This window comes from Podarcis liolepis (genome assembly GCF_965112155.1).
Source record: "Podarcis liolepis genome assembly, chromosome: 3".
Taxonomy (NCBI): domain Eukaryota; kingdom Metazoa; phylum Chordata; class Lepidosauria; order Squamata; family Lacertidae; genus Podarcis; species Podarcis liolepis.
The window spans coordinates 99,107,758-99,133,716 of NC_139557.1; the positions used below are offsets into that span (position 1 = coordinate 99,107,758).

General features: G+C 42.7%; 2 protein-coding genes across 6 annotated transcripts in view; one reads left to right on the forward strand and one right to left on the reverse strand.

Annotated features, from left to right (window-relative positions):
• The window catches only part of HHAT (hedgehog acyltransferase), a 569,735-nt gene that overhangs the window by 216,029 nt on the left and 327,747 nt on the right, over positions 1–25,959 (reverse strand). The window lies entirely within an intron of this gene.
• The window catches only part of KCNH1 (potassium voltage-gated channel subfamily H member 1), a 222,793-nt gene that overhangs the window by 53,201 nt on the left and 143,633 nt on the right, over positions 1–25,959 (forward strand). For all 4 annotated transcript variants that reach the window (XM_083494257.1, XM_083494254.1, XM_083494255.1 and 1 more), the window contains exon 7: positions 10,672–11,101. In XM_083494257.1, the coding sequence (XP_083350383.1) occupies positions 10,672–11,101 (430 nt within the window). The remainder of the gene's footprint in view (positions 1–10,671; positions 11,102–25,959) is intronic.

Here is a 25,959-nt window from a genome sequence, read left to right on the forward strand (position 1 = left end):
ATCTTCTTTCTTGTAGTTTGGATCCATTGCTCCGTGTCCGCTTCTCTGGAGCAGCAGAAAACAACCTTTCTCCCTCCTCTATATGATATCCTTTTATATATTTGAACATGGCTATCATATCACCCCTTAACCTCCTCTTCTCCAGGCTAAACATGCCCAGCTCCCTTAGCCGTTCCTCATAAGGCATCGTTTCCAGGCCTTTGACCATTTTGGTTGCCCTCCTCTGGACACGTTCCAGTTTGTCAGTGTCCTTCTTGAACTGTGGTGCCCAGAACTGGACACAGTACTCCAGGTGAGGTCTGACCAGAGCAGAATACAGTGGCACTATTACTTCCCTTGATCTAGATGCTATACTCCTATTGATGCAGCCCAGAATTGCATTGGCTTTTTTAGCTGCTGCGTCACACTGTTGGCTCATGTCAAGTTTGTGGTCAACCAAGACTCCTAGATCCTTTTGGTTTGTGGTCAACCATGAAGTTGTTACAGTGCCACACTTTTTAACAAAGAAAAGAAGTGCTGGTACTGCATACCCCTAGGTACCCCCGGGGGGGGGGGAAGCACTGTGCATAGGGAATGCAGTTGTAGGTTAACCAGCAACTGGTCTTGTGGCACATTAAAGACTAAAGCTATACTCAGGTAATTCAATGGGACTTACTTTTGAGTAGACGTAGTTAGCATTGTACTGCAATGTTAGTCATACTTGGAGGTCGCTTAACTCCTAATATGACTTAGTTGGCTATCATCCCAAACAATTACCGTATTTTTTGCTCTATAAGACTCACTTTTTCCCTCCTAAAAAGTAAGGGGAAATGTGTGTGCATCTTATGGAGCGAATGCAGGCTGCGCAGCTATCCCAGAAGCCAGAACAGCAAGAGGGATCGCTGTTTTCGCTGCACAGCGATCCCTCTTGCTGTTCTGGCTTCTGGGATTCAGAATATTTTTTTCTTGTTTTCCTCCTCCAAAAACGAGGTGCGTCTTATGGTCTGGTGCGTCTTATAGAGTGAAAAATATGGCAATTAATTAATTAATTTTAATTTTTTTTTTAATTGGCAGTTTCAGCAAAACAAATATTTCAAAACATACCATATTCATTATTCCCCCTTTCCCCCCATCCAACCCCCCTCCTCCCGAGACTTCCCTCAGCTCCTCTCTCTGATTTCTCAGCACATAATTATTCTCTGCATGTTATAAACTTGTACATATCCTTACATTATCTATCTATCATGTTATCAACCAATAATTTTGTGTATGTTTATTCAAACCCTGCCAAGGAGTCCAGTTCATTTTGTTGTCTTTTTAGATAGTTTGTAAAAAGCTCCCATTCTTCCTTAAAATCACAGGTGTCCTTGTCTCACAATTTGTATGTCAATTTAGCCAGTTCTGCATAAGTCATCAATTTTTCTTGCCACTGTTCTTTCGCTGGGATTTCCTCATTCTTCCATCCTTGTGCTATCAAAACTCTTGCCGCTGTTGTAGCATACATAAATAAGTTCTTTATTTTTCTTGGCAGGTCTTGTCCTAGAATCCCTAACAAAAATGCTTCTTTCCTATCCCTCACACTTTTTCAAGCCATGGATTATTTAATAGCCATAGGCCTGGGTAAAGAGAAATGTTTTTACCTGGAGCCTAAAGACATGAAGTGACGGTGCCAGGTGAGCTTCTCTGGGGAAAGCATTCCATAATTGGGGAGCCACCACAGAAAAGCCCCAGCCAGCATAACCAATGATCAGGTATGATGGGAATGGTAGTCCAGCGACAACTGCAGGCTTGCAGCTTCCCTGTCGCTGAAGCATTGGATTGGAAGTAACAGTGCTGGGTTAATACTTTTACCATAGCCCTTGATGAATTGGGTTTGATGCTTGGTCAAGTTAGTGGGCTGGCATGTACTGTAGAGTGTACAGCAAGGTAAGAGTGCCTTATCTATGAAAAATCTAGTTAGAAAATCGACGCTGTGGGATTTAAGTCTTCTGTGCTTGCAGGTGTAACTCGAATCAATTAAAAAAAATTCCTTCCAGTAGCACCTTAAAGACCAACTAAGTTAGTTCTTGGTATGAGCTTTCGTGTGCATGCACACTTCTTCAGATACACTGAAACAGAAGTTGCCAGATCCTTCTATATAGTGAGAAGGTGGGGAGGGGTATTACTCAGAAGGGTGGTGGGAATGGGAGATTGGCAGATAGCTGAGATGAGCCTGTTGACGACTCTTAATGACTGTAATACCCCTCCCCACCTTCTCACTATATAGAAGGATCTGGCAACTTCTGTTTCAGTGTATCTGAAGAAGTGTGCATGCACACGAAAGCTCATACCAAGAACTAACTTAGTTGGTCTTTAAGGTGCTACTGGAAGGAATTTTTTTATTTTTACTATGGCAGACCAACACGGCTACCTATCTGTAACCCGAATCAATTTGTTTAGCACATTTGTATCACACATTTCCACTGAGGAGCTTAGGGCAAGATGTTGAAAGGTTACCCCAAGTGATCCTCACAACCAGCCTGTCTGGCTGAGAGCTTGTGACTTTCCCAAGGTCACCCTAGGAGTTTTATGGCTCACCATATGGGCTCCGTGTTATTCACCCTACAGGCTATTTGGTATTTTGTGCCCTCAGCGATTGTTTTGCTGGTAATCTTGTCTGTATTTCATTTGCTACAGTGAGCGTACAAATAGTCTCCTTCGACACTGGAAAGATACAGGGTGAACTCTTGCCTTCTCGTGAGTCACTCAGAGTTTTTAAAAAACCCCAGCACAACCTTTTTCACCCTTCTAGCACCTCCACTCACCACCCAGTGTGCCGTCCAAAGCTTTTAGCGTCTTGCTTAGGTCAGCATAAGTCAAAGTTCAAATCCCAAGTGTTTTTATTTATTCAGACTAGGGCTATTGGGAAATGGCTCCCTGGATTTGCAGAAGGTGAACTGGTGGTGGTGGTGAGGTATCTCACCAATTTTTCAGAGTCAGAGGAGAAAAGTAGTGAATGGGATGAGGAGCGAGGGAAGGCCTTTAGATTTCATTAGTTTAGAAGAAGAAGAAGAAGAGTTTGGATTTGATATCCCGCCTTTCACTCCCCTTCAGGAGTCTCAAAGCGGCTAACATTCTCCTTTCCCTTCCTCCCCCACAACAAACACTCTGTGAGGTGAGTGGGACTGAGAGACTTCAGAGAAGTGTGACTAGCCCAAGGTCACCCAGCAGCTGTTTAGTGTGGTGAGCGGTTGGTCCTTCTCTCCCTTCCAGCTCCTCCATTCCTAGTCTGTTTGAACATGGCGGGGTGGGGAAATTGGATATGATACCTACCAGCCATGATGGTTACAATTTCATACCCTCCAACATTTCTCCGAAGAAAACAAGGCTGTCCCATTCCATAATGATAATTTTACTATTTATACCCCACACATCTTACTGGGTTGCCCCAGCCACTCTGAGCAGCTTCCGACATATATAAAAACATAATAAAACATTTAAAAAACTTCGCTGTGCAGGATTGCCTTCAGACAGCTTGGGGGTTGGATAACTCCATACCCCCCAACATTTCTTCAATGAAACTAGGGACATCATAAGGAAAAGTGGGACATTCCAGGATCAAATCAGAAACCAGACTGCTTCTCTAATTCAGGGACATCCTTGGAAAACAGAGACACTTGGAGGGTCCGTAATTTAACCCCACTGTCAGAATACTGGTTGCTGGGAATCCAAAGTGGGGAGAGTGCTGTTGCGCTCAGCTCCTGTTTGTGGGTCATATCCAGGCACTATGAGAACAGGGTGCTGGACCAGATTTGCCATTGACCGAATCCAGCAGGTCTCTTCTTATATTGTTAGAACAGAACAATAGCTGAAAATTAAAGAGAAAAAAGATAATTGCTTTCCCGGCTTTTAATATACCAGTTTTGCTAACGATGCCTTAGTCTTACGCAGAAGCAGCACACCGTAAATGTACTCTTACAGCACAATCCAATTCATGTTTACTCAGACTAAGTCCTACACTGCTCAATGGAATTTGAATGGGATTTTAGAAATACAGTCGTACCCTGGAAGACGAACAGCTTAGTTCCCAAACGTTTTGGCTCCTGAATGTTGCAAACCCGGAAGTGACTGTTCTGGTTTGTGAGCTATTTTTGGAAGCTGAATGTTCAACGGGGCTTTCGCGACTTCCGATTGGCTGCAGGAGCTTCCTGCAGCCAATCAGAAGCTGCACTTTGATTTTTGAACGTTTTGGAAGTCAAACGGACTTCCGGAACGGATTCCTTCAACTTCCAAGGTAGGACTGTATAGTGGATTTTCTGCTATAATTTCCAGCAGGAATGCACTGCTTTTCAAAAGCAGCGCTTGTGCTCATCCATTTTTGAATCTTTGCCTCCTCCTTCTTTCTTTTTTGCATGATGGCGTGTCTTACACTTGCCTTTAGAGAATTTCATATTGTTTTAGCCCCAGTCTCTGCTCTATCAGAATCCTAAAGTGTTTGTGATCCCTCTTCATTTCATGCCATCTGTCACTTTGATAAAAGAACCTATTCCTTCATTCCAAACAAATAGCAAAAACTGAGCAGCACAAAGGTAAACCTGGGCTATTTTATTTTTTGACAGTTGACCATTCATAATCACTGCTATGACTCCATTGGCATTTAATTTGGCTGGCAAAGGGTCGCCAGTATTTATAGTTGGCTTTGACCATCAGTAGCAGGTCACTGCATGACAGTGGTTCCATATGGCTCTGTAGACGTCATGAGCCCCACGGAACCATAATGGGTGGAAAGCTTGAATTCTGAGGAGGAATTGGAGGAGCTCAGGGAGTTGGAACTGGGTGACCCTGAGGAATGCGGGGAAGGTGAAATTGGGACACCAAGAAGTGTCTGAGAGCAGCGAGGTCAGTAGTCCAGGGCAGAGGTTTTAAACGTTTCTGAGTCCATGGCTCCCTTGGCCAAGTGCATTCTTTCTGCAGCACCCCTGTGGGGCTCAGGAGCCCAGTTATGTCACCCCTTGCCTGCAGAGCTGGCAGCCTCTCACCCTTTTTTGAACACCCTTCTTTGTGGAGTGTTTCCTCAGCCTCCTCTCTTCTTCTCTCTCCTTGGGAATCCTCTAGGCAGCTGCAGCCACCACCCCTGGTCTCTGAGCTGCTCTGCCTGCCCCCAAAAGAGGTCTCTCCTCACTCAGGGGCCTGGGAAGAGGGTGCAGCCAGCCTTAGTGGCCCAATGCAGACTGGCCAAAGGTGAACATTAGGTCAGTACCTTACCTTGGGAGGCAGCAGTGGGCACTGCTGGGCCTTCAGGGTGGAAAGGCTCCCCTTCAGCACCAGGCACTCAGCTCCCAGGCACACCTTGCACATAGGAAGGACAAGAAAGACCAACGCAGCACTTGGCTGCCTGCCTGCCTGGTCTCCTACTTGTCTGTTCATTCCCAACAGCAAGGGATGGTGGACTGGCTGGCTAGACTCCCTCGCCCGCTTGCTTGCTTGCTTGCTCTGAGGCTGCTTCAGCTCCTGGCAACCAGCACCCCCTGGCCAGCCCCAGAGGCACCATTGTCCTGGGGAGCTTGTAGCCAGGGCTGCTGCAACAAATAACCCTGGAAGACTTTGAGGGGCAAGAGGGCATCAGAGGAGGGAGGGAAGGAAAGAAGGACACAGGCCAGTGTTGCCCTCAAGGCACCCCAGGGTGCCACGGCACACTGGTTGAAAACTACTGGTCTAGGGAATGGGGAACAGAATCTGCGGGGAAATGATGGTTAAGCAGATTGGCAGAGGAGTCAGATACCTCCATCTGCAAGGACATGAAGACATCAGCATGACTCATCCCATTCAAAGGAAGGCCCATTTGCAGACCCTCCAAGGGATTTCCCTGATTTAGAGAAGCCACCCCAGTTTCTGATTTGATCCTGGAACGTCCTGTAGGTTGTCCCTATTTTCATTGGAGAAATGTTGGAAGTTATGCATTGGCGTGCCCAGTCCTGGGACCCCTGGGACTTCAGAAGGAAAGCGCAGGGTGTGTGCCGCTTGTTGGATCAATATCTTAGCTTGCACTTAGCCATGTGTCTATAACTTCTGTACTGGCTGCTCCTTGAAACCAAGCTGGGAGTTCTTGGTCTGGCAGTGAGAGCCATGGCAGTAGATGGCTTTGCAGAGAATCACCTCTCAGCTGGCAAATATCCCCTTTCTACTGCCCTGGGCTACTGTTGGGGGAAGCTTTAGCCCAATATTGGTGGATGGAGTACATTCTTAGAATGCATGAGATCCCAGATTCAATCTTAGTATCTCCAGGAGCTAAAAGGATCACCTAGCAAGCGACAGGAGAGACTTCTCCCCAAGACTCCAGAGAGGCACTCAGTGCAGATAGAACTGGGTTATTTGGATGATGCCTGGAGTAATTCCGACTTCTATGCATTTGTAAGCATATTCACTCTTTATTTTCTTGTAGCATTAAGGCACACACTTCTTTCTGTAGTCACATGCTTGGCTGACATCCAGAATGCGGTTATTTCACCAGTGGGACTCACATAATGGGAAGTAGGTGATTTCAGGAGTAGAGCCAAGAATTTAAAATGGGAAGCTAAAATAAAAGCTGAGCATTATCTCTGCAGTTTGGAAAGTTGCTTCATGTTTAATGCACATTTTTATTTGCTTCATAGTTAACACTAGTAAAGCACAAAGGACTGCACGGTTGTAGGCCATTTTTCTAAATATCTACAAATTACTTTGCTTTACTGACTCGTTGTCCCCCCCCCTTTGTGCTCAATTAACCAAGACCCCAGAGGTTTAATGGTTTGTGTAAGCATTCAGCAAAAGCTGCATATGTGTTTTTCATGAAAGAAAAACAACAGTGGAAGAAATGTAATTATTACAAATTCATGAATTAAAAACGAAACAGCAGTATTTCTGTTTTCCCAGAAACATATGTTAATATGAAAAACATATATTAATGGGCAAAAGAAATGAGATTTTCCACTGCATTAAGCAAGCCTAAACAAAAATGTTGGCGCAAATGATATTTAAGCATGACTGAACAAACTTTTCCATAAATGCCTGATGACCAGAATTAAGCAATAATTTATTTCCAAAAATATTCATTAACACAGGACACTTTAAATATAAGCAATTTGAAGGGAGAAGTATGTCTCCTACAAGGCATGTGTTTCTTGCTTTGAGATGTGCTCTGATATGTTTTGTTCTCTTATAACAAACTATTACTCAAACCTTGCCAGTAATCAGAATACCTATTAAGACTGTTCCTTAACCCTCCAGCTATACCTATCCAGTATTCAGACTTGATCCAAGGTTGTGTTGTTGTTGTTTTGTTTGTTTAAATCCCTTTTCTACTAGAAAGGTAGTAAGTTTAGATACCACTGGATGCCATTTTGAATCAAGATGGTGGACCAAAATGTCCCAAACTGTGCAATTTGGAACACCTCTGAAGATGACATCACCAAATTTGGCACAATAACACATGCAGAGGAGAGTGACCAAGATGATCAAGGGTCTGGAAACCAAGTATTATAAGGAACAGTTGAGATAGTTAGGTATGTTTAGCCTGGGAAAGAGGCGACTGAGAGGAGATATGATAGCCATCTTCAAATATCTCAAGGGCTGTCACATGGAGGAGGGAACAAGCTTGTTTTCTGCTGCTCCAGAGGGTAGGGCTGAAACGCATCATCATCATCATCATCATTATTCAGATTCAGATTCAAATTCAGATTCAGATTCAGATTCAGATTCAGATTCAAATTACAAGAAATGACATTCCAACTGAACATCAGGAAGAACTTTCTGACAGTGAGAGCTGTTTACCAGTGGAGTAGACTCCCTTGGAAGGCAATGGATTCTCCTTCATTGGAAGTTTTTAAACAGAGGTTGGATGGCCACCTGTCAGGGATTCTTTAGCCATGATTCCTGCGTTACAGGGGGTTGGATTAGATGGGCCTTGGGGTCCCTTCCAACTCCAGAACTCTATGATTATCCAGAGGGTCACAGGTTCCCAGCCCTTGCTTTAAAGAGGTAAGAGTCATGCCAAAACATCTCATCAGCAACAGCCAAGACTGGCGCTGCTGGTTGACCTTTCAAAATACAGAGAAAAATTACGTATGAATCACAGTGCACAATCTATACCATGCAATAGAAAAGATGCCAGGAAAGTAACCATGGGCAAGATTGAAGTATGTTAAGATTTGTAAAACAGCCCACATCTCTCTCTCTCTCTCTCTTTATAATAATTTTTATTAAGTTTTCCATATTTAACATAATCACATTCTGTTACATACTTCTGTAACCTAAAACATTGCTCTAACTGAGCATCAACCTCCTTCCCTCCCTCTTTCTGACTTCCAAACATCTTTACTAAATTCTTAGCGTTTCTATAACCACTTTTTTACCTTCTATCTTCTTTTTATATTTCACCTCATTATATGCAATCAGTTTCTTATATTCACATTACAAAACATTTCAACTCAAACCTACAAACGTTTTCAGATGTTTACAATGTTCTTTCATATAAAATATAAATTTGCTCCAGTCCTTTTGAAACAGTTTGTTGCGCTGATTCCGGATCTTCCCTGTCAACTTTGCCAACTCTATGTATTCCATCATCTTGATCTGCCGTTCTTCCAAATCAGCATGTTCATGGGCAAAAAGATTGCCCATCACCCACAGGAGACCACTTTAACCACTATTTCCTCTCAAGCTTTTCTGTTTTAGCCTTAAAAGTAATGCTGCTTCTGGTGTTCAGAAAGTGTGCCTGGGAATTAAAATTCTTCACTGCACTAGGCAATGCTTTGAAGAAAGATCCAGCTCAAGTGCTTCCATTTCTCAGCCTCTACAACTGTCTCCAGTACCTTCTTTGCAAATACAAAACGCTTGCAAAATGACTGTTATCAGCTGTGCAAATGCCACCTGTAAATTGCTGAAAGCTCATTCTCAACAGTGCATGTTTTCCCCCCAACTCTTCAATTTCAATCACTTGAACCCTGGTGTGCTCCTATATGTACATCTGAAATGTTGCTCTCTTTTTATGCTGCTGGATGGAAGGTTCTCTGAAATAGGAGAGCTTGCGCATTGCCTGAAAGCTGAGTTACATGGGGATATTGCTAAAACAGCAGCAACCCAGTATTCTCTGATGAGCCTTCCTCCTTGCTAATGGACCAGGCCATGCTTGCTAGAGACACAAATACAACTGGATGGTCTGGCTGCATGGAGCCCATATACTCAAGCAGCTGTTCTTGCATGGGTGGTCCTTTGCAGAAAAATGTGCTCAGTGCACAGATACCAGAAGGCAGGACTAGCACTGTGGTATGACAAATGTGGTCCCACTCAAATCATGAGTAGCCAAAATATTTCTGATGCTTTGGTGTATGTATTTCTTAAGGCATTGGATTGTGTTGTATATGCTGTATGTCACCATGAGTGGGGATCTTATTGTGGTACACAGATTTTAAAATATAAATAGCTCCAGAAAGATACCAGTACCTTTTTAAAAAAACAAACAAACCCCTGAACACTCGCCTTTTCTGTTGTTGCTTGTCAGACCCCACCTTGTGTGAATAAGAAGGGGCTTAATGGAAAAGTCTGAAAGGGATTTTGCTCAAGTGTCTGTTAATATTGCTGATCCTAGTTGTATAATTAGTGTGATGTTTTTGTTAATCTTGCTTTAATGTTTTAATCAGAGTTAGGGTGTTGTTTGTTTCCCAGAGGTGCATCACATTTTGGAGCAAGGTGGAGAAGATTCAGAGGAGCAGTCAAACTGCAAAGTCTGCGCAGCTCTTAATTAATTTCTTGTTTTTAATGGGGATTACAAGAAATGCCATATTTTCAGAGCATAGGCGTTAGCCAATTTCAGTGTGAAATAAAAAAAATGTGTACCTCAAAGGGTTGGAAACTGAGGATGTTTTGTAATGGCAAACCAGTGGAATGTATAAACATTTAAAGAGTGAATAGGAAAAGAAAATGCCAGAGGGAGGAGTTTATATGCCATGTCCCATCTGTTTCTTGGGATAATCTCATAAGCAGGAGGTACCTAGGGTAACCTAATACAGGAAAACCATGAGCAGGTAGGTCATCCGGGGTCTTGAATTTGCAGCAATCTGGTGATGACACGTATGTTTTTTAAATTATGGAGCCATTTTTTACCATTTGCATAATACCTGTGCCGCAATCCAGAGACAGTATTAATTCCCAAATCCTATTGAGATCAAGGCCGATTAATGGATTTCAGCACAACCTTCTTTCAACTGGGCCCATGGAGCCATATCCAACTTCCTCCTTTCATGATCACCAAGAGCCCTTGTGCTAAACGGAAGTTGCACTAGTGAAAGTTTGTATGTGCAACAACTGGTTCATGTTGCACAGCAATCTTTAAAAATGCATTTGTGTTTTCCCTTGCACAGTAGCTGATTCTTGCTGTGCAATCTGTTGCACGGCAGTCTTCAACAGTATTTCTGTTTTCCCTTGTTGAACAACATTCCCCCAGTGTAACAAGTATACCACTAAGTGACTTTAACTTAGCTCTACATGGGATACACCCCCCAGTCTCCATCCTTCTGCATGTTTATAGAACGCACTGTATTTATACAATGCCATGTCTTTGGTCTGCCCAGGCTTCACCTTGGACGTCTAAAGCTCAAGGTTATGGTTGACAAAAGACATGGAATAATTTAATGCCGAATGCTAATCAGCTTGTTCTGTTTTGCTTCGTTCTTCTAGGGCATCAGCAGTCTGTTCAGCTCCCTTAAAGTAGTCAGGCTGCTCCGGCTTGGTCGCGTGGCTCGGAAACTGGACCACTACATTGAGTATGGAGCAGCTGTCTTGGTTCTGCTGGTGTGCGTCTTTGGTCTTGCCGCCCACTGGCTGGCCTGCATTTGGTACAGTATCGGGGACTATGAAGTTATCAATGAGGATAAAAACACAATACGGAACGAAAGTTGGCTCTACCAGCTGGGCGAATCCATAGGATCACCGTATCAGTTTAACAGGTCAGGAAGTGGAAAATGGGAAGGAGGGCCAAGCAAGGATTCTGTTTATATCTCATCGTTATACTTTACAATGACTAGTCTCACCAGTGTTGGATTTGGGAACATTGCACCAACCACGGATGGAGAGAAGATCTTTGCTGTTGCTATGATGATGATCGGCTGTAAGTATTACTGGATTAATTTCTACTATGCAGTGTTTCAGACTGCAATATTCAATATGCTTGAAAGAATGAGCAAGTCAAATGATTTCTTAAGGATGCAGAGATGGACTTTGTGATGAACTGAGTCTATTGGCTAGAGCGTGGTGCTGATAATGCCAAGGTTGCAAGTTTTATGCCTGCATTGGATGGATGCATATTCCAGCCTGGCAGGGGGTTGGACTAGATGATCCTTGGGGTCCCTTCCAATGCTATGATTCTATCATCACCTTCATAGATCCAGCTCCCAACTTTTTGCCATTAGTAACAGTTCCCCCTCCTTATTGGTTCTTTAAGGTGATTTTGAAGGGAATAGTCAGTGTGGTATAGTGTAGGGTTGCCATATTTCAAAAAGTAAAATTCCCAACACCCACTTTTTTAAGGAAGACCCCCAAATTGTTTGAGCTTTTTTTTTTAAAGGAAACCACCAAAATTGTTGGGCTTTTTGGGGGGGATAAAAAAATAGAGAGTTTAAGCTTTTGTAGCTGTTTCCATCACGTTGCCATCCCTACCCCCCTATTTTTACACCCTAAAACGAGATAGATATTTTCTAGATACTAGAATGGCAAGTCTAGTATAGTGGTTACGGAACCTGGGAGACCAGGGTTCAAATCCCCCCTCAACTGTGAAGCTCATTGGGTGACCCTGAGCTGCTAACTCACTCTCAACCTAACCTACCTCTCGGGGTTGTTGTGAGGATAAAATGGGGAGAAGGAGAAGTCTGTAGGCCACCTCAAACTCCCCAGAGGAAAGGTGGAATATAAACGTAATGAAAGGGTTACATACGCTTCAGGTTACATACACTTCAGGTTACAGACTCCGCTAACCCAGAAATAGTACCTTGGGTTAAGAACTTTGCTTCAGGATGAGAATAGAAATCATGCTTCGGCAGCGCAGTGACAGCGAGAGGCCCCATTAGCTAAAGTGGTTCTTCAGGTTAAGAACTCCAGAATTCCGGAACGAATTAAGTACGTAAACAAAGGGACCACTGTATACTTCTCTACATGGTGAATGTACCAGCAATCAAAATCAGTACTCATCTAAGTCATTGTCAAGTAAAAAAATGTTATGTGGCTTGGCCATAACATGGATATTTTAGAGGAGAACACTTTGCCCCTTTTACATTTTTGTAAAATTGTCATAGACACATAATCAAACCAAAGGTAAACTCTTTACCATACCATAGATTTCAGCTGTTGAACACATGTTTAAATTTAATTGAAATCAGTGGAGCATCAAAGTGCTTGAAAAGCGACCTATTGTTTAGTGCAGAATAAGGAGAAATCACAATGGCAGGAATTCAAAATCATGTTTTTTCTGATCATTCTAGGAGTGCAAGCGTTTCTGCTTGCCAGGCGGAAGCTGTCCCCTTTCCCCTCCTCTCTGTTTTTTGGGTGAGGCGGGGGAATGCTGGAGGAGGAGGAGGGGGGAGAAGCCCTATTGCACTCATGAGAGCCCTGGTGCTGCTTCTGATGGCCCAGAGGGTTAGCTAGATCTGACTCAATTCAATCAAAATGTTGGCTTTTTGTTGTATCTAGTGATATCAGGTTACATAGTTTTCAGTGCAATCCCATACACATTTTACTCAGAATAATCTCACTAAGTTCAGTGGGGTTTACTCAGTGTATAGGATTGCTTAGAAATAACAGTACAGTGGTACCTCAGGTTACACACACTTTAGGTTACATATGCTTCAGGTTACAGACTCTGCTAACCCAGAAATATTACCTCGGGTTAAGAACTTTGCTTCAGGATGAGAACAGAAATTGTGCTCCAGCGGCATAGCAGCAGCAGGAGGCCCCATTAGCTAAAGTGGTGCTTCAGGTTAAGAACAGTTTCAGGTTAAGAACAGACCTCCAGAACGAATTAAATTCTTAACCCGAGGTACCACTGTACTTTAATTAAACTACTTACTGTAGCCACTATATAAACCTTAGAGCCCCTAGTTACCTGGTTTGATTGTTTCTCTCCTATATATAACCCTATGGAAATACACAGAAAAGTGACAGGTTGGTTTCCTCATTTTATGGACGGAGATGATTTGTATTTTTTAAAAGTATGGAAGGAATGCAACATCTCGCTAAGGCCATGGTTTTCAAAGGTAGTGTGCTACAGTGATGTGGCAGGAGAGTATGGCATGTGTGGCTGGAAGGTTCAAGGACAATGAATGAAACATTTAAACCTTCCAGTGTAGTATAGTGTAGTATCATTTATTTATTTTTAATTTGTGGAATAAACTTGGTGTGGCATGAGCAAATTTTTATTCTGAAAGTGTGGCCCAGAGAAAAAAGTTTGAGAGCCACTATGCTAATGTGATCGCTCTTGCAGGGAAAGCATTTTGGCTTGCCAAAAATAACATATTCCCCCATATTCTGTTCTGGGGGGTGTCTCCTGACAACTTTGTGTGTGCACAGAAGGTGCTGGGGCAGGAGAGGGGAGGAAGCCCCGTTGTGTAAGCGGAAGTCCTCGCACATGGCTTCTGTTGATGGGATTCATTCACTGAAATGTGTCCTAAATTTCAACCTCAGTCTTTGAATGTGTTAAGTTGTGGGCGAACATATCAGACGACACAGCGATTCTTCCAAAGAAGCTCTTTATTTGTAAGCTGGAACAGAACTGAACTGAGGAGCTCAGTCAGCCTGCTTATATAGAGCTCCACTAGAATGCAACAGTAACCATTTTCTGTAACTAGCCAATCACTGAACGTCACTTTCGATCCTTCATTTGCATAACCATCTACAGTTATCCCCCTGCTGGCCCAGGGTGAGAACTTCAGTGCATAACAGAATGTCAAAACAATGATGGTAGAAGTTAGGGCTTACATACTAAAAATGGGTTTCTGTAGTGCTCCCTTGAGAACACACCTTTGCTCAACAAACAGTGTCGTAGAAAACAACCAGGAACACATGCGTCTCAATCAATAAATGTGCTTGTTTTAAAACGTAATCATTGTGCCCTTTTGATTCTCTGTTTCCAACGTTCCGTGTCTGACAACCCTATACTGTATAAAACTTTAAATGGGAGTAGTCAAGAGAAACAGCACAACTTCAATTACTTCACTGGAGTCAAGAAGATGCAAAATGCAGGCATGGTTAGATTTATTCGAGAAGGAGTTACTGCTTCTAACTTAAGAAGGAGATTTGAAGGGCTCCGTATAATGAAATGCGGACAGTAAAAGACTGTAATGTCACATAAGATGTTCTCAGTGGAATCAAGGCAGACAAAGAATAAAAATTCATATTTTTTTTTCTTTTTGCTTGCGTGTGTTTGAGGAATACTTGAGTGTAGAACTGAAATGAAAGGTACATGACTGAACCAAAGACTATAAAATGTTAAGAGAAATGGTTTGGTTGAGATGCATGTACTCAAAGCATTATGACATTTCTGGCTTGAAAAAAAAAGACCTCTTTATTGAGAGGGCTAAAAAATGGATGTACCGTGTTGATAAAACAGCATAAAAGCATTTGGCAAATTACCTATAGTAAATACAGCAAATGGCTTTCTGCTGCAAACTGATTTGGATCATCAAGCCTATGACTCACTAAGAAAGAGAAGGGGGGGGGGCATTAGCAGATAATACCAGAGACCTCTTGAAAGAGATTACACTGAGAATTAACTTGATGCTTGAGATGCTTTGAGAGTGGAACAGAGGAAAGAAGTTTCTTGACTGCTGAAGGGAAATAATGTTCGCTGAAAGGAAAGTTGACAGTTACTTTCTGTAGAGTGAAGGGTATTTTTTTTGTGTGTGTGTACCTAAGCTTGTGCTCCCATGGGGGTTCCCATAAGCAACTCATGTGGCAAATATTGTGGGTTAAGCAGGGATAAGCCAGGCACCCTCACATGGAGAACGCTAATTTGCTGGTTATGTGCCTGATAGGAATGGTCCCTTGTTGTTCCGTCACTGGTCACCAGGTTTGTTTGTCCAGTGAATGCACAAGTCCATTTGTAAAGTAAGTGTAATGCTGAAAATATTTTTAATCTGCTCTCAAGTGAAGACATTTGTCCATTTGCTTTGGTCTGATTCTCTGGAAGTCACGCTGTGCTGATGAGGATGCACCTTATGATGAAACATTTCAAGTAAATGAGACTATGGGCCTCATCCAGAACCAGCCCACTCATGAGGCAAGGTGAGCCAAAGCCTCAGGTGGCAGGATCAACAGGGCAGCAGAGCCTGATGTAGATAATAATAATAATAATAATAATAATAATAATAATAATAATTTATTTATACCCCGCTCATCTGGCTGGGTTTCCCCAGCCACACTTGTTCCTGATATAGATCTTCATTCACCCCTTCCTCCCTGGCAAGGAAGGGGATGCCGTTTTGTGGTTTGCCTCAGGTGCCAAAATGTCTTAGGCCAGCCCTGGGCTCATCTGATGTGCTGCAGTTGCTCATGTCAAATAAATGGAAAGAAGAACTTCGTCACCTAGAATGTGATCCCATGAACACACCAGGTTTGTATGAGGGATGAAACTGCAATGGGAAGAACAAACAAACAAACATTTGAATGGAAGCCGTGAGTAGCCAACACGGCACACTCCAGAAGTTTTGTACCAGAAGTACTGTCAGCCATAGCAGGCTAGATCAGTTCCAGCGTTTCCATGAACTTTTATACGACATGATCCTCAGGGTTCTGTCCAGCTCTACATTTCTATGATGGGGAGCTGGCCATACTTTAAGTTGATTATGTGGTACTGAATTGCACTTCTCTTAAAACTTTAGTGCTAAATTTAGAATGAATACAATAGGCATCATTTCTATTCAGTTTTACCGTTTAGTGTGTGCTAATAAGGCTTTTGATTTGCCATTTTCCTAACAGACTCCAGCAAAGTGCATGGCATGTGATTTGAGATGAAACTGACATAAGATGTTAGGCGGTAATTGTACAATCCCTTTTTGATGTTAAGTCCTTATATTGCTTCACCAAAAGGGCTGGAGATAATCAGCAAACTGTATTTGCTGATGTTGATTGAGCTGATTTTTGTGAAATTGGTAAAAGGCGAAAGATTTATATGATCTGAGGAGAAACCAGAGTATTGAGCTCTGAAAAATAGTTGTTTTCTCTGCTTTTAAATGTGAGTTTCCTCAAATACCCTCTAGTCTGCATTCATTCTACTTGAAATAAGAAAAATAAATTTGGCTGTAATCCTTGACATGGAAGTGGCACATGGAGCACAAGAGTGTAAGCCTAATAATAACTACTAGAAGTCCTATTGAATTGAAGCAAGTGTCATTGGAATCATAGTCTAAAACACACAGTATAATGCATTTCACCCATATATTCAAATGCATGGGACTGTGTTGTCAATATTTATTAAGAGTTATTATGGTGATTATAGAGACTAGGGCCCTGTGGGACTTGACATCTTTCTGCAGGGCCTGCAAGACAGATCTGTTCCACTTGGCCTTTGGCCGAGGCACAGTCTGACCCCCTCCTTTGGTAATCCTCATAGAACTCTAGCCCAATGGCTGCCATTAATTTGATTCTGAATTGATTTTATAATGAATTAATTTTAGACTGTATTTCTATTAATTGATTGTGATTTTATGTAAACTGTGTTACTTTTACTGTTGTTAGCCGCTCTGAGCCTGGCTTCGGCTGGGGAGGGCAGGATATAAATAAATTATTATTATTATTATTATTTATCACAATAATTTCAAACATATTATAGGGTTCCCTCACATAGTTTGTCTGTTACTAGAGCACCACTTTAGGGCTTCAGTAGGAACAGCAGCAAAGGGAGATGAGTAGAAGGACGCAAGACTTCTAGCAATGTACAAATATGTGCTCACTGACATTAAACAGTGAGCCCCAGTGTTAAAGTACTCAGTCCTGATAAAGTCAACCATGACTGTGTGCCATTAAAACCAGTGGAACAATCAGCTTAGATCCACAATATTTAATGAGAACCAGTCATGACTAACTTCATCTAGATCTGGGCCAGATTATTTAAAGAACATCTGTTGTAGTTGTTTCCTTCTGATAACAGCAGAGATATAGAAACTCTTGTGGCCTGAAGAGAGGACCTCCCTGGTTTCTCTTAAGGCAGAGCTGTCCAAACTGTGTGTCGTGTGACATTAGCGTGTCGGCTGCAGTGGAAAGGTGTGTGGTGCGATATGTGTCCGTATCTCTTATAAGGGGTTAGTTTAACCTCTGGTTTGCTAGTAAAACTGAGTTACTGTGTTGCAAAATGAGGCATGTCTAAAAAGTGTCTTACCAACATGAAAAGTTTGGAAAGCTCTGCTCTAAGGAGTGCCCTTGCATGCAGTCAAGCCCCTGCAAAGTCCCCTGACACGTGTCCTATAAGCATAGCTGAGTGACACATTTACCCATTTCTTATTCCCTTCTCTTGCAAAAGTGTGATGTTACAGGTAGGTAGTCGTGTTGGTCTGCCATAGTCAAAATAAAAAAATTCCTTCCAGTAGCACCTTAAAGACCAACTAAGTTAGTTCTTGGTATGAGCTTTCGTGTGCATGCACACTTCTTCAGATACACTGTATCTGAAGAAGTGTGCATGCACACGAAAGCTCATACCAAAAACTAACTTAGTTGGTCTTTAAGGTGCTACTGGAAGGAATTTTTTTAAAAGTGTGATGGTTTCAGTCCAGTGTATGCTATGTGTGTTGAAGCTAAAAACAATGGGATGAATTGAGTGATTATTTTTATTTTATTTTACTGTAATTTTATGTTGTGAACCGCCCTGATATCTACAAACAAAGGGTGGAATAATAATAATAATAATAATAATAATAATAATAATAATAATAATAATGTACCAGAGATAGGTGAGTTTTCCTTGGCTGTACTTGGCTGTACAGGTGGCTGATCAGAAGGTCAGCGGTTCGAATCCCTGCAACGGGGTGAGCTCCCGTTGCTTGCTCCCTGCTCCTGCCAACCTAGCAGTTTGAAAGCACGTCAAAGTGCAAGTAGATAAATAGGTACCGCTCCAGCAGGAAGGTAAACGGCGTTTCCGTGTGTTGCTCTGGATTGCCAGAAGTGGCTTAGTCATGCTGGCCACATGACCTGGAAGCTGTACGCCGGCTCCCTCGGCCAGTAAAGCGAGATGAGTGCCGTAACCCCAGAGAGAGCCACAGCTGGACCTAATGGTCAGGGGTCCCTTTACCTTTACCTTTTAAGCCATGGACTTAGAAAGGTACTCCCACCACCCCAAACACACTTTCCCCTTCCCTCCTACCCAGTGCCATCTTCCTAGAAAAAGAGGTGCTGGAATTCACCATGAATGCCTCCCTTCTTCTCTTATTATGGCAATGGTTCCCACCTAAGAGGTGCCTGAACTGAATTCATGTGAGTTCCAGCTGAAAAAAGCCCTGGTTTTTTAAATCAGCATTGATGGTTCATGAGCAGCAAGGACAGGAGAGGTCAATAGGTGGGATTTCCCCTCCCTCCACCCATCTCTCCTCACCATTATTGTATCTAACAAGGTGTGAGAGACTATGGGAACTGTAGTTCTGAGAACTACCACAGTCCACTGCAGTGTTTTGACCTGTTTAAATCAGGTAGTCACTACTCATGAGGTCAAGGCAGGCCAGAGGCTGAAATACCACAAATAGGTTTGAGTGAGCAACTTGTTAACTGAACCATTATGAATCTCTTCTTCCAGCCTTCTCAAGCTCTGCCCCTTTGGTCTGAAGCCTGTGGATCCTAAAGGTCCAGGCCCCATGGGAACCTGATATAGGCAGTCAGAACTACTGACGGTAGTTCTCAGGATTACAGTTTCCATGGTCCCTCATGTTTTCATCAGAAGTGCCTTCTAAATTTGGCACCTTTATGCCAATCTATAAGATACCAAATGAACAGCAGGATTGGATGTTTTAAATAATTGGCTTTCTCTTCAAGTAATTTGTCATGTATTTCACGTTGCGTTTGCAATAGGGAATGTCACTGCTTGAAATCAAACTGCTGGTTTCAAGAAGGATCTCCTTTTGAGTCATTTTAGTTATATCGCACTCAACACAGTTCTGGATCTGTCAGCTAGTCCCCCATTTTCTTCACTGAGGTATGAATTCCATGAGGGTAAAAAATAAATAAATAAATCTGTGCCAGGAAGACCAGAGCGAGGCTTGCAAGCAATAAATAGATAATAACTTCAAATTTCAGATCAGTCAGAATAATGTGTTCCGATAGTGAGAAAAAGGTTATAAACAGTAGAAATGGAGGTCTGAAAGGTCAGAATCATGGAAATGCATGCATATTGGCTGGAATAATAGCGGTTAAGCAGTGGAATCCGTGAATCAAAGCAAACACACACCAAGAATGACTATTTCCCCACCTAATCGACTTCATTAAATGTTAGCATTAGTGCAGTCATCGCAGTGTCGTGGAGGGAGGCTGAAAGCAAAGGTTGTGAGGGTGCGTGAGAGAGAAATCAAGAGCAACACCAATTATTGTCTTGGTTTGCCTTGTTTTAAATAGGGTGCAGAGGTTGAGAAACACTGACATGCTTTTTTGGGGGGGAGGGTGTCAAAGATATTGGGGAGGGGGAAGAGGGAGGGGAGAATCAGCAAAGACCAGAGGGAAGGGATATTTAGCAATCTTTGCTGTTGAATCTGTTGCAGGTGAGATGGTGAAATGGCAGTGGAACTTAACAGCATTTGTTGTGACTGTGTGTTTGTGTGTGCCCATTGGGACTGGTGGGGTGGAAGGCAGAGAACCCAAACAGTAGATTGACCCAGAGCCAATGAGAGGTGGTGTAACAGCCAATGAGAGGCAGAGGCAACTAATTCTAGTGTACAGTGACACCTCAGGTTACATACGCTTCAGGTTACATACGCTTCAGGTTACAGACTCCGCTAACCCAGCAATAGTGCTTCAGGTTAAGAACTTTGCTTCAGGATGAGAACAGAAATCGTGCTCTGGCGGCGCAGTGGCAGCAGGAGGCCCCATTGGCTAAAGTGGTGCTTCAGGTTAAGAACAGTTTCAGGTTAAGAACATACCTCCGGAACGAATTAAGTACTTAACCCGAGGTACCACTGTAGTCCCATTCTCTTCCCTGCTGAGTTCCACAAGGGCAACAATGAGATCATGGACTGGCTAGAAGAAGGCAAGCAGGTGGAGTTTGGACAGGGGCAGATTGAGTATGTGTGTGTTCATGTGTGCATTTATAAATGACCTGATATTTTTTTAAAAATCCAAGCAGCGTACAAGAGAAAAACAATAAGCACTACCATCAAAGCAAAACTGCATCACAAAAGCATATTAAACCAAATAAAAACAGAGAATTCAAACAAATAGGACCAGGATCCAATCTTATGGGTCAGGGAAAACCTGAGCAAAAAGATATGTATCTGAAATATACTCGGAGTCCTTTAGTGATTTCATGCTCTTTATTGCAGCTTGTAAAACAGTGATTGAATTGCCTCCCAAACCTCAGGCTTTTATATACATTATTTACACAATGAGTCCCGTCTGATTGGCTGATTCTGCTTCCCTCCTGGAGCCTGATTGGTCTTTTCCTGCAGGCCAATCAGTTGTTGCATTCTATGATCCTAACAGCCTAAAAGGCTGATTAACTTCTTCCTGGAGCCTGATTGGTCTTCTCCTGGAAGCCAATCAGTTGCTGCATTCTAGGATCCTACTTGCCTATTGTTCTAGGATCCAAGCTTAGTACACAACAGTATCTGAAAGATTTCTGGAGCAACCAATGTTTGTATAGCATACGGCAGAGGGAAGGGCATTTCATAGGACAGGGGCAATGGTGGAAAATGCCCATTTTGGGGTAATTGCCTTTTGATAAGATACAGTACTTTGAGTAGAATTTCCCTAGAGGAAGGCCATAGCATTCTGCTCCATCTACAGCTTCTGGACCAATCCCAAGGGAAACCCAATAAAGGGTGCAATGCAGTAGTCCAGTCATGAGGTTGTCAACACATAAGTCATGGTGACCAAGCTAAGGAACTAGACACTAAGGAAGTGTCTAGTTGGCCAACCAGCCTAGGCTGATACTTGGTGCTTCTCGCCACAAAGGTCAAATTACCTGGAGAGCCCACCCTTTTAAGCAAAGGGATTTGTAAATCATATACAGGACCTTTTCTATTGTCCACTCGTGATATGGATCTTGTGAGCGAGACACAATCTAGTTAATGCACATTCACGATTATTTGTTTGTGGAAGCTCCAAATCAGCTTTCATTGTGCAACCGAATTTGCTGAATCCTGCCCAAAAAACAGTGCCCTTAAGTCTCCTAGCCACTATGTTACATCGCCTCTTGTCATCTCTGCATTGTCTCTGCTAATATGCCAGAATCCATATGCTGAGTAGCAATTACATAGATGTGAGTGACAGCTGTTTCCCTTTGATCATGACAGAGGGTGCCCAGCCAGCAACATTACTAGCGCATGCATGCTTCCAATGCATGCTCCCCCCCCTTTTAGCACTGTATGAATCAGCCACTAGAGGGCTGATATGGGAAGGCAGAAACCTGGTTTTCGCAACTGGAAATGGCAAATGACATCTTTACTGTCCCGTGAATTCTATTCATTTGATATGCTCAGCAGTTCAGCCCTTTCTTGCTTGTAAAGTTTAATGGAGAAGTATACTAGGCCCATGTAATTTTCTTTCTGCATGAGGTATCGTACAGAGCCTATTTGATCATCTGCCAGCTACAGAAACGACCAAGCTCCCTATTGCAAAACTGAGTGAAAGGAATAAAGGGAATGAAAAAGCAAGAGAGAAAATGCTGCTGGGTTTTTATTTATTTTTTTAAAAAAATCTGATCTATTTTTGTTACTGTTGAAATCAGGTTTTGTCCCAAACTATCAACTCACCCCCACATCTTTTCATTGTCACAGATTCTTGCTCCTTTTCTCCTTCATGTTTCTTCACTGCTCCCTATTCTTTAGTGAAAATGTATATGCTTGGGATGCAATCCAGTTTGTATTTAAAGGAGAACCTATCTAATTCTCATTTTCCAGAACATTACGTGAACCCAAAGCACAGCACGTGCTTCAAAATTCACACTTCTCTGAATTTTGCAGTGCAGTTTTCTCTCCAGCCAAGCAATGTTTTTTTTTTTTAAAAAAATGCATATAGTAAGGTAAAATATGCAAAAGGTTTTGCATGTTAGCGAAAGTAATATATAAACATGCATGCTATCAGGAAAAGTGGCTTTGCATACATGTATATTAGGATAAATTTACACTAACATGCTCGTGGATTTTCATTAAGACTTCTTTTAAAAAGTGGCCAACTGATGTGGAAATGTGGAGAATCAAATATAAGACTGGAAAAACCAGAAACTAAGAGAAACTAAAATTGACAGATTTGCCCATCCCTGGCACACACTACACCCCCCCCAGCCCCGATACCTTGCCTTGTTATATAATTTTATGATCACGTTTATTTTATTTAACAAAATTTATTCACTACTTAATTTAAATATATAACCTCTAAACGCATGGTCAGAGCTTGAGAACTCAGGTATTTGAATCCATAGCCTGTCCATGCTGAAGAATCAGGGCAAGTCAGTGGGTGACGAAACGTAAGTTCCTTAGTAAAATATCCAGGACAGTTCAAAATCTCTCATAATCCTGCTCCCCTCCCCCAATATTTCTGTTGCAATTTGCTTAAATTTAGTTTGCCTTGATCAGAAGAGATGCTCAAAACTGTCTCCTCACCAGACAGGCAAAACAGGCCCATGAGTCTGCAGAAAGTGGAGAATACCCTCAGCACAATGTTATTTAATCCAGATGATCATAGCTGATGAGCTTCCTATGTAGATCTAATGCGAGAATGAATGTGAGTGGTTGTGCTTAGCAGGGTGGGTTCAATTCGGTCCATATGAAAGAAATATTTGACACATTATTAAACTGATCAATAACCCCAAAGAGGATTTAGACGCTGTTCTGGTTTCTGTGCAGCTTCTTCTCGCTGCCTGGGTTCAGTTTACTTCTGCAGAGTTTATCCTCTGTCGGCTTCTCAAAAATCCTATCACTGTGGTTATGCCAGCATCAAAAGTAATATCTTTCCCTGAGCCTGAGAGTAGAAACTCGCATCCCTTGAGGATGTATGGGGAAAGTACTCTGAAATGACCAAATAGAGCAGCTTGCTTTTTATTAAAATTCACACAAGTTCACACAAGCTTTCTCTTTGGAAAACCTGTAGGAAGACAAGTGACTTAGAAGTGCTTCACCTACTCAGACTGAAGTGGAAATAAGAAGAAGAGTTTCCCCCTTGCTTCACAATGAAATACAGGATAGCTGGTCTTTGCTCTAGAATGCACTGGTGGAGCCCATCCAGTGTTTCTGCCAGCGCATTTGCACCATGCTGACCTTGCCACCACCTCCCCCTTCCCCTGTACCTCTTGGTAAGCAGCAGGCAGACCAGGGCAATGGGAGGCCAGGTGAGCCCCACCAACCATTACTAGATGCAGGAAAGCATGCTTGTATGATTTTGCATCTGATATGGACAATGGTTAGGAATATGGGAGTGGAAGTCTTACAAGATCTGGAGGTTCCACATTCCTAACACAGAGCCAATCAGTTGAATTCCAGAGTCTCCAAGTGTCCCTATTTTCCAGAGACAGTCCCGGATTTACAAGAGCTGTCCCGGTTTCTGATGTGATCCTGGAATGTCCTGTTTTTCCTTAGGATGTCCCTGTTTTCATTGGAGAAATGCTGGAGGGTATGGAGTTATGTCACACACACCCAAGCCAAGGATAGAAGTAACTGTACATCCTTTAGAAGACATCTGAAGGCAGTCCTGTATAGGGAAGTTCTTTAAGGTTTAATGTCTTATTATTATTTTTTATACACAGTGGTACCTCAGTTGTCGGGCGTAATCCGTTCCGGAAGACTGTTCGACTTCTGAAACGTTCGACAATTGAGGTGCAAATGGTGGTCAATGGAGAAAAAAGAAAAACATGCAGCGGAAGCCGTTCGACTTCCGAGGTGCATTCGAAAACGGAAGCAATTACTTCCGGGTTTTTAGCATTCAGGTTCCGAAACATTCGACTTCTGAGACGCTCGAAAACTGACGTACCACTGTATGTTGGAAGCCGCCCAGAGTGGCTGGGGAAACCCAGTCAGATGGGCAGGGTATTAATGATGATGATGATGGAATAAGACAACCCTGTTTCCATCAGAGAAATGTTGGAGGTTATGAAATTATTTCAGTGGTGAGAAGGTTGTAGAGCAGCCTTTGTTTCATTACTAGAAGTTCACTTTGGAGCTTTGTTGTACAAGGAGGGGGAACCTACAGGTTTGCTTTCAATGCACACACACTTTCTTGTGCTATTATAACCAGTGGTGCAATGGAGGGGGAAGCCCAAGTCTGAGACTTTTTTCTCAACAGGAGGGATGACTTCAATTGCCAGAGTGCTAGGGTAATTAACAGATCCTCTTGGCTCTGACTAGTAAATGAGGTGATAACAAGGCTTTAAAGTTCTAGGGTTGTTTGTATAGGATTAGTACAGTCACACCTCTTGTTGCGTTCACTTCATGTTGCGGATTTTCGGGTTGCAAACGCGGCAAACCCAGAAGTGTATACTTCCGGGTTTTGCCATGCGCGCACACGCAGAAGCGTTCTGCACACTTCACACATGCGCAAGAGCACTCTATCACGCTCCGTGATTGCGCAGAAACGCCGCTCTAGTTACGGACTTTTCGGTGTGCGAATTGCACCCCGGAACAGATCGTGTCCACAACTAGAGGTACCACTGTATATGGGAAGTGAGACGATCCATCTGGGCTGCATTTTGGGGTTCTGCGCAATTCTACTGCTACTCTACTTGTTACAACAACTTTCTAATCCGTGCACACAAGGAGCTATCTGCCTTAAGTGAGGACACAGGTATGAGTTACTCTTTCACTAGGCTTATTGTGAGACTGTTATTTCCTTGATATTAGTAGGAGCTGTATGAGAACTGGGCAAATTTAATTTTCTTTTCTACAGCTGTCTTCCTATATTTTTGATTCCTGTCCCACATTTGTACTCACACTCCCCCCCCCCCCCCCGTTGCCTGCGGAAATGTTGAAATCAATAAAGACAGTAATTAAGAATGCCAAACTGCATTTCTAAAAAGGGCTCTTTCTTAACACTGTTTGCAGATAATAGACTCTACCTTCAGAAGCTATTTTACTCTAACAGTGACAGAATGGAGAAAGGAATGACAGTGGCGGCTTAAGAAGATAAAAACTGCAACCGTATAGAAACTGATCTGAGAGTAACAGTGTGATCCTAATGTCCCCAGATCTGTGTTGCTGGGTGTGTGTGTGTGTGTGTGTGTTTGGATATGGTGGAGGGTTGCCTCTCAACTAGGAATGGATCTGTCAATTTTGTCTCTCTCTCGTTTTCCATTTTTTCGTTCATCAATTCAGTTCTCCACATTTCAGCAGCTTATATATATATATATATATATATTCCGTTTCCTTTAGCTTTTCACTTTCCACTTTGCCATCATTTCTCTCCTTTTTGAACCCTGGTTAATTATTGGAAAATACCACTCCAACCTCTTACATTCCTGCCACAAACTGAGTTGCAGGGGCAAAGATGGTGTACTGCTAATTGCAGGTACTGTCACAGCTGGATGCGAGGGGCTGGCAGTTCTGAGCTAATTGGTGATGCTGGCATGCTGCAATTAACCTCATTAGGGCTTGAATTACATCTAATTAAACCCTTGTCTCGGACAGGAGCCGTGTAATCCCTTCTTGCTGCTGGGCTGTCCCTCGGTGGGGGTCACACTGAAGCCTGCTGGGTTTTGAGTCCGAAGCCAGAGTGGGAGGACAGGAGCCGTCAAAGCGTCATGTTGTCACGTACCTACAAGTGCCACTGACAGCTTAGTCCTTTCAAATATTTCAAACTTTC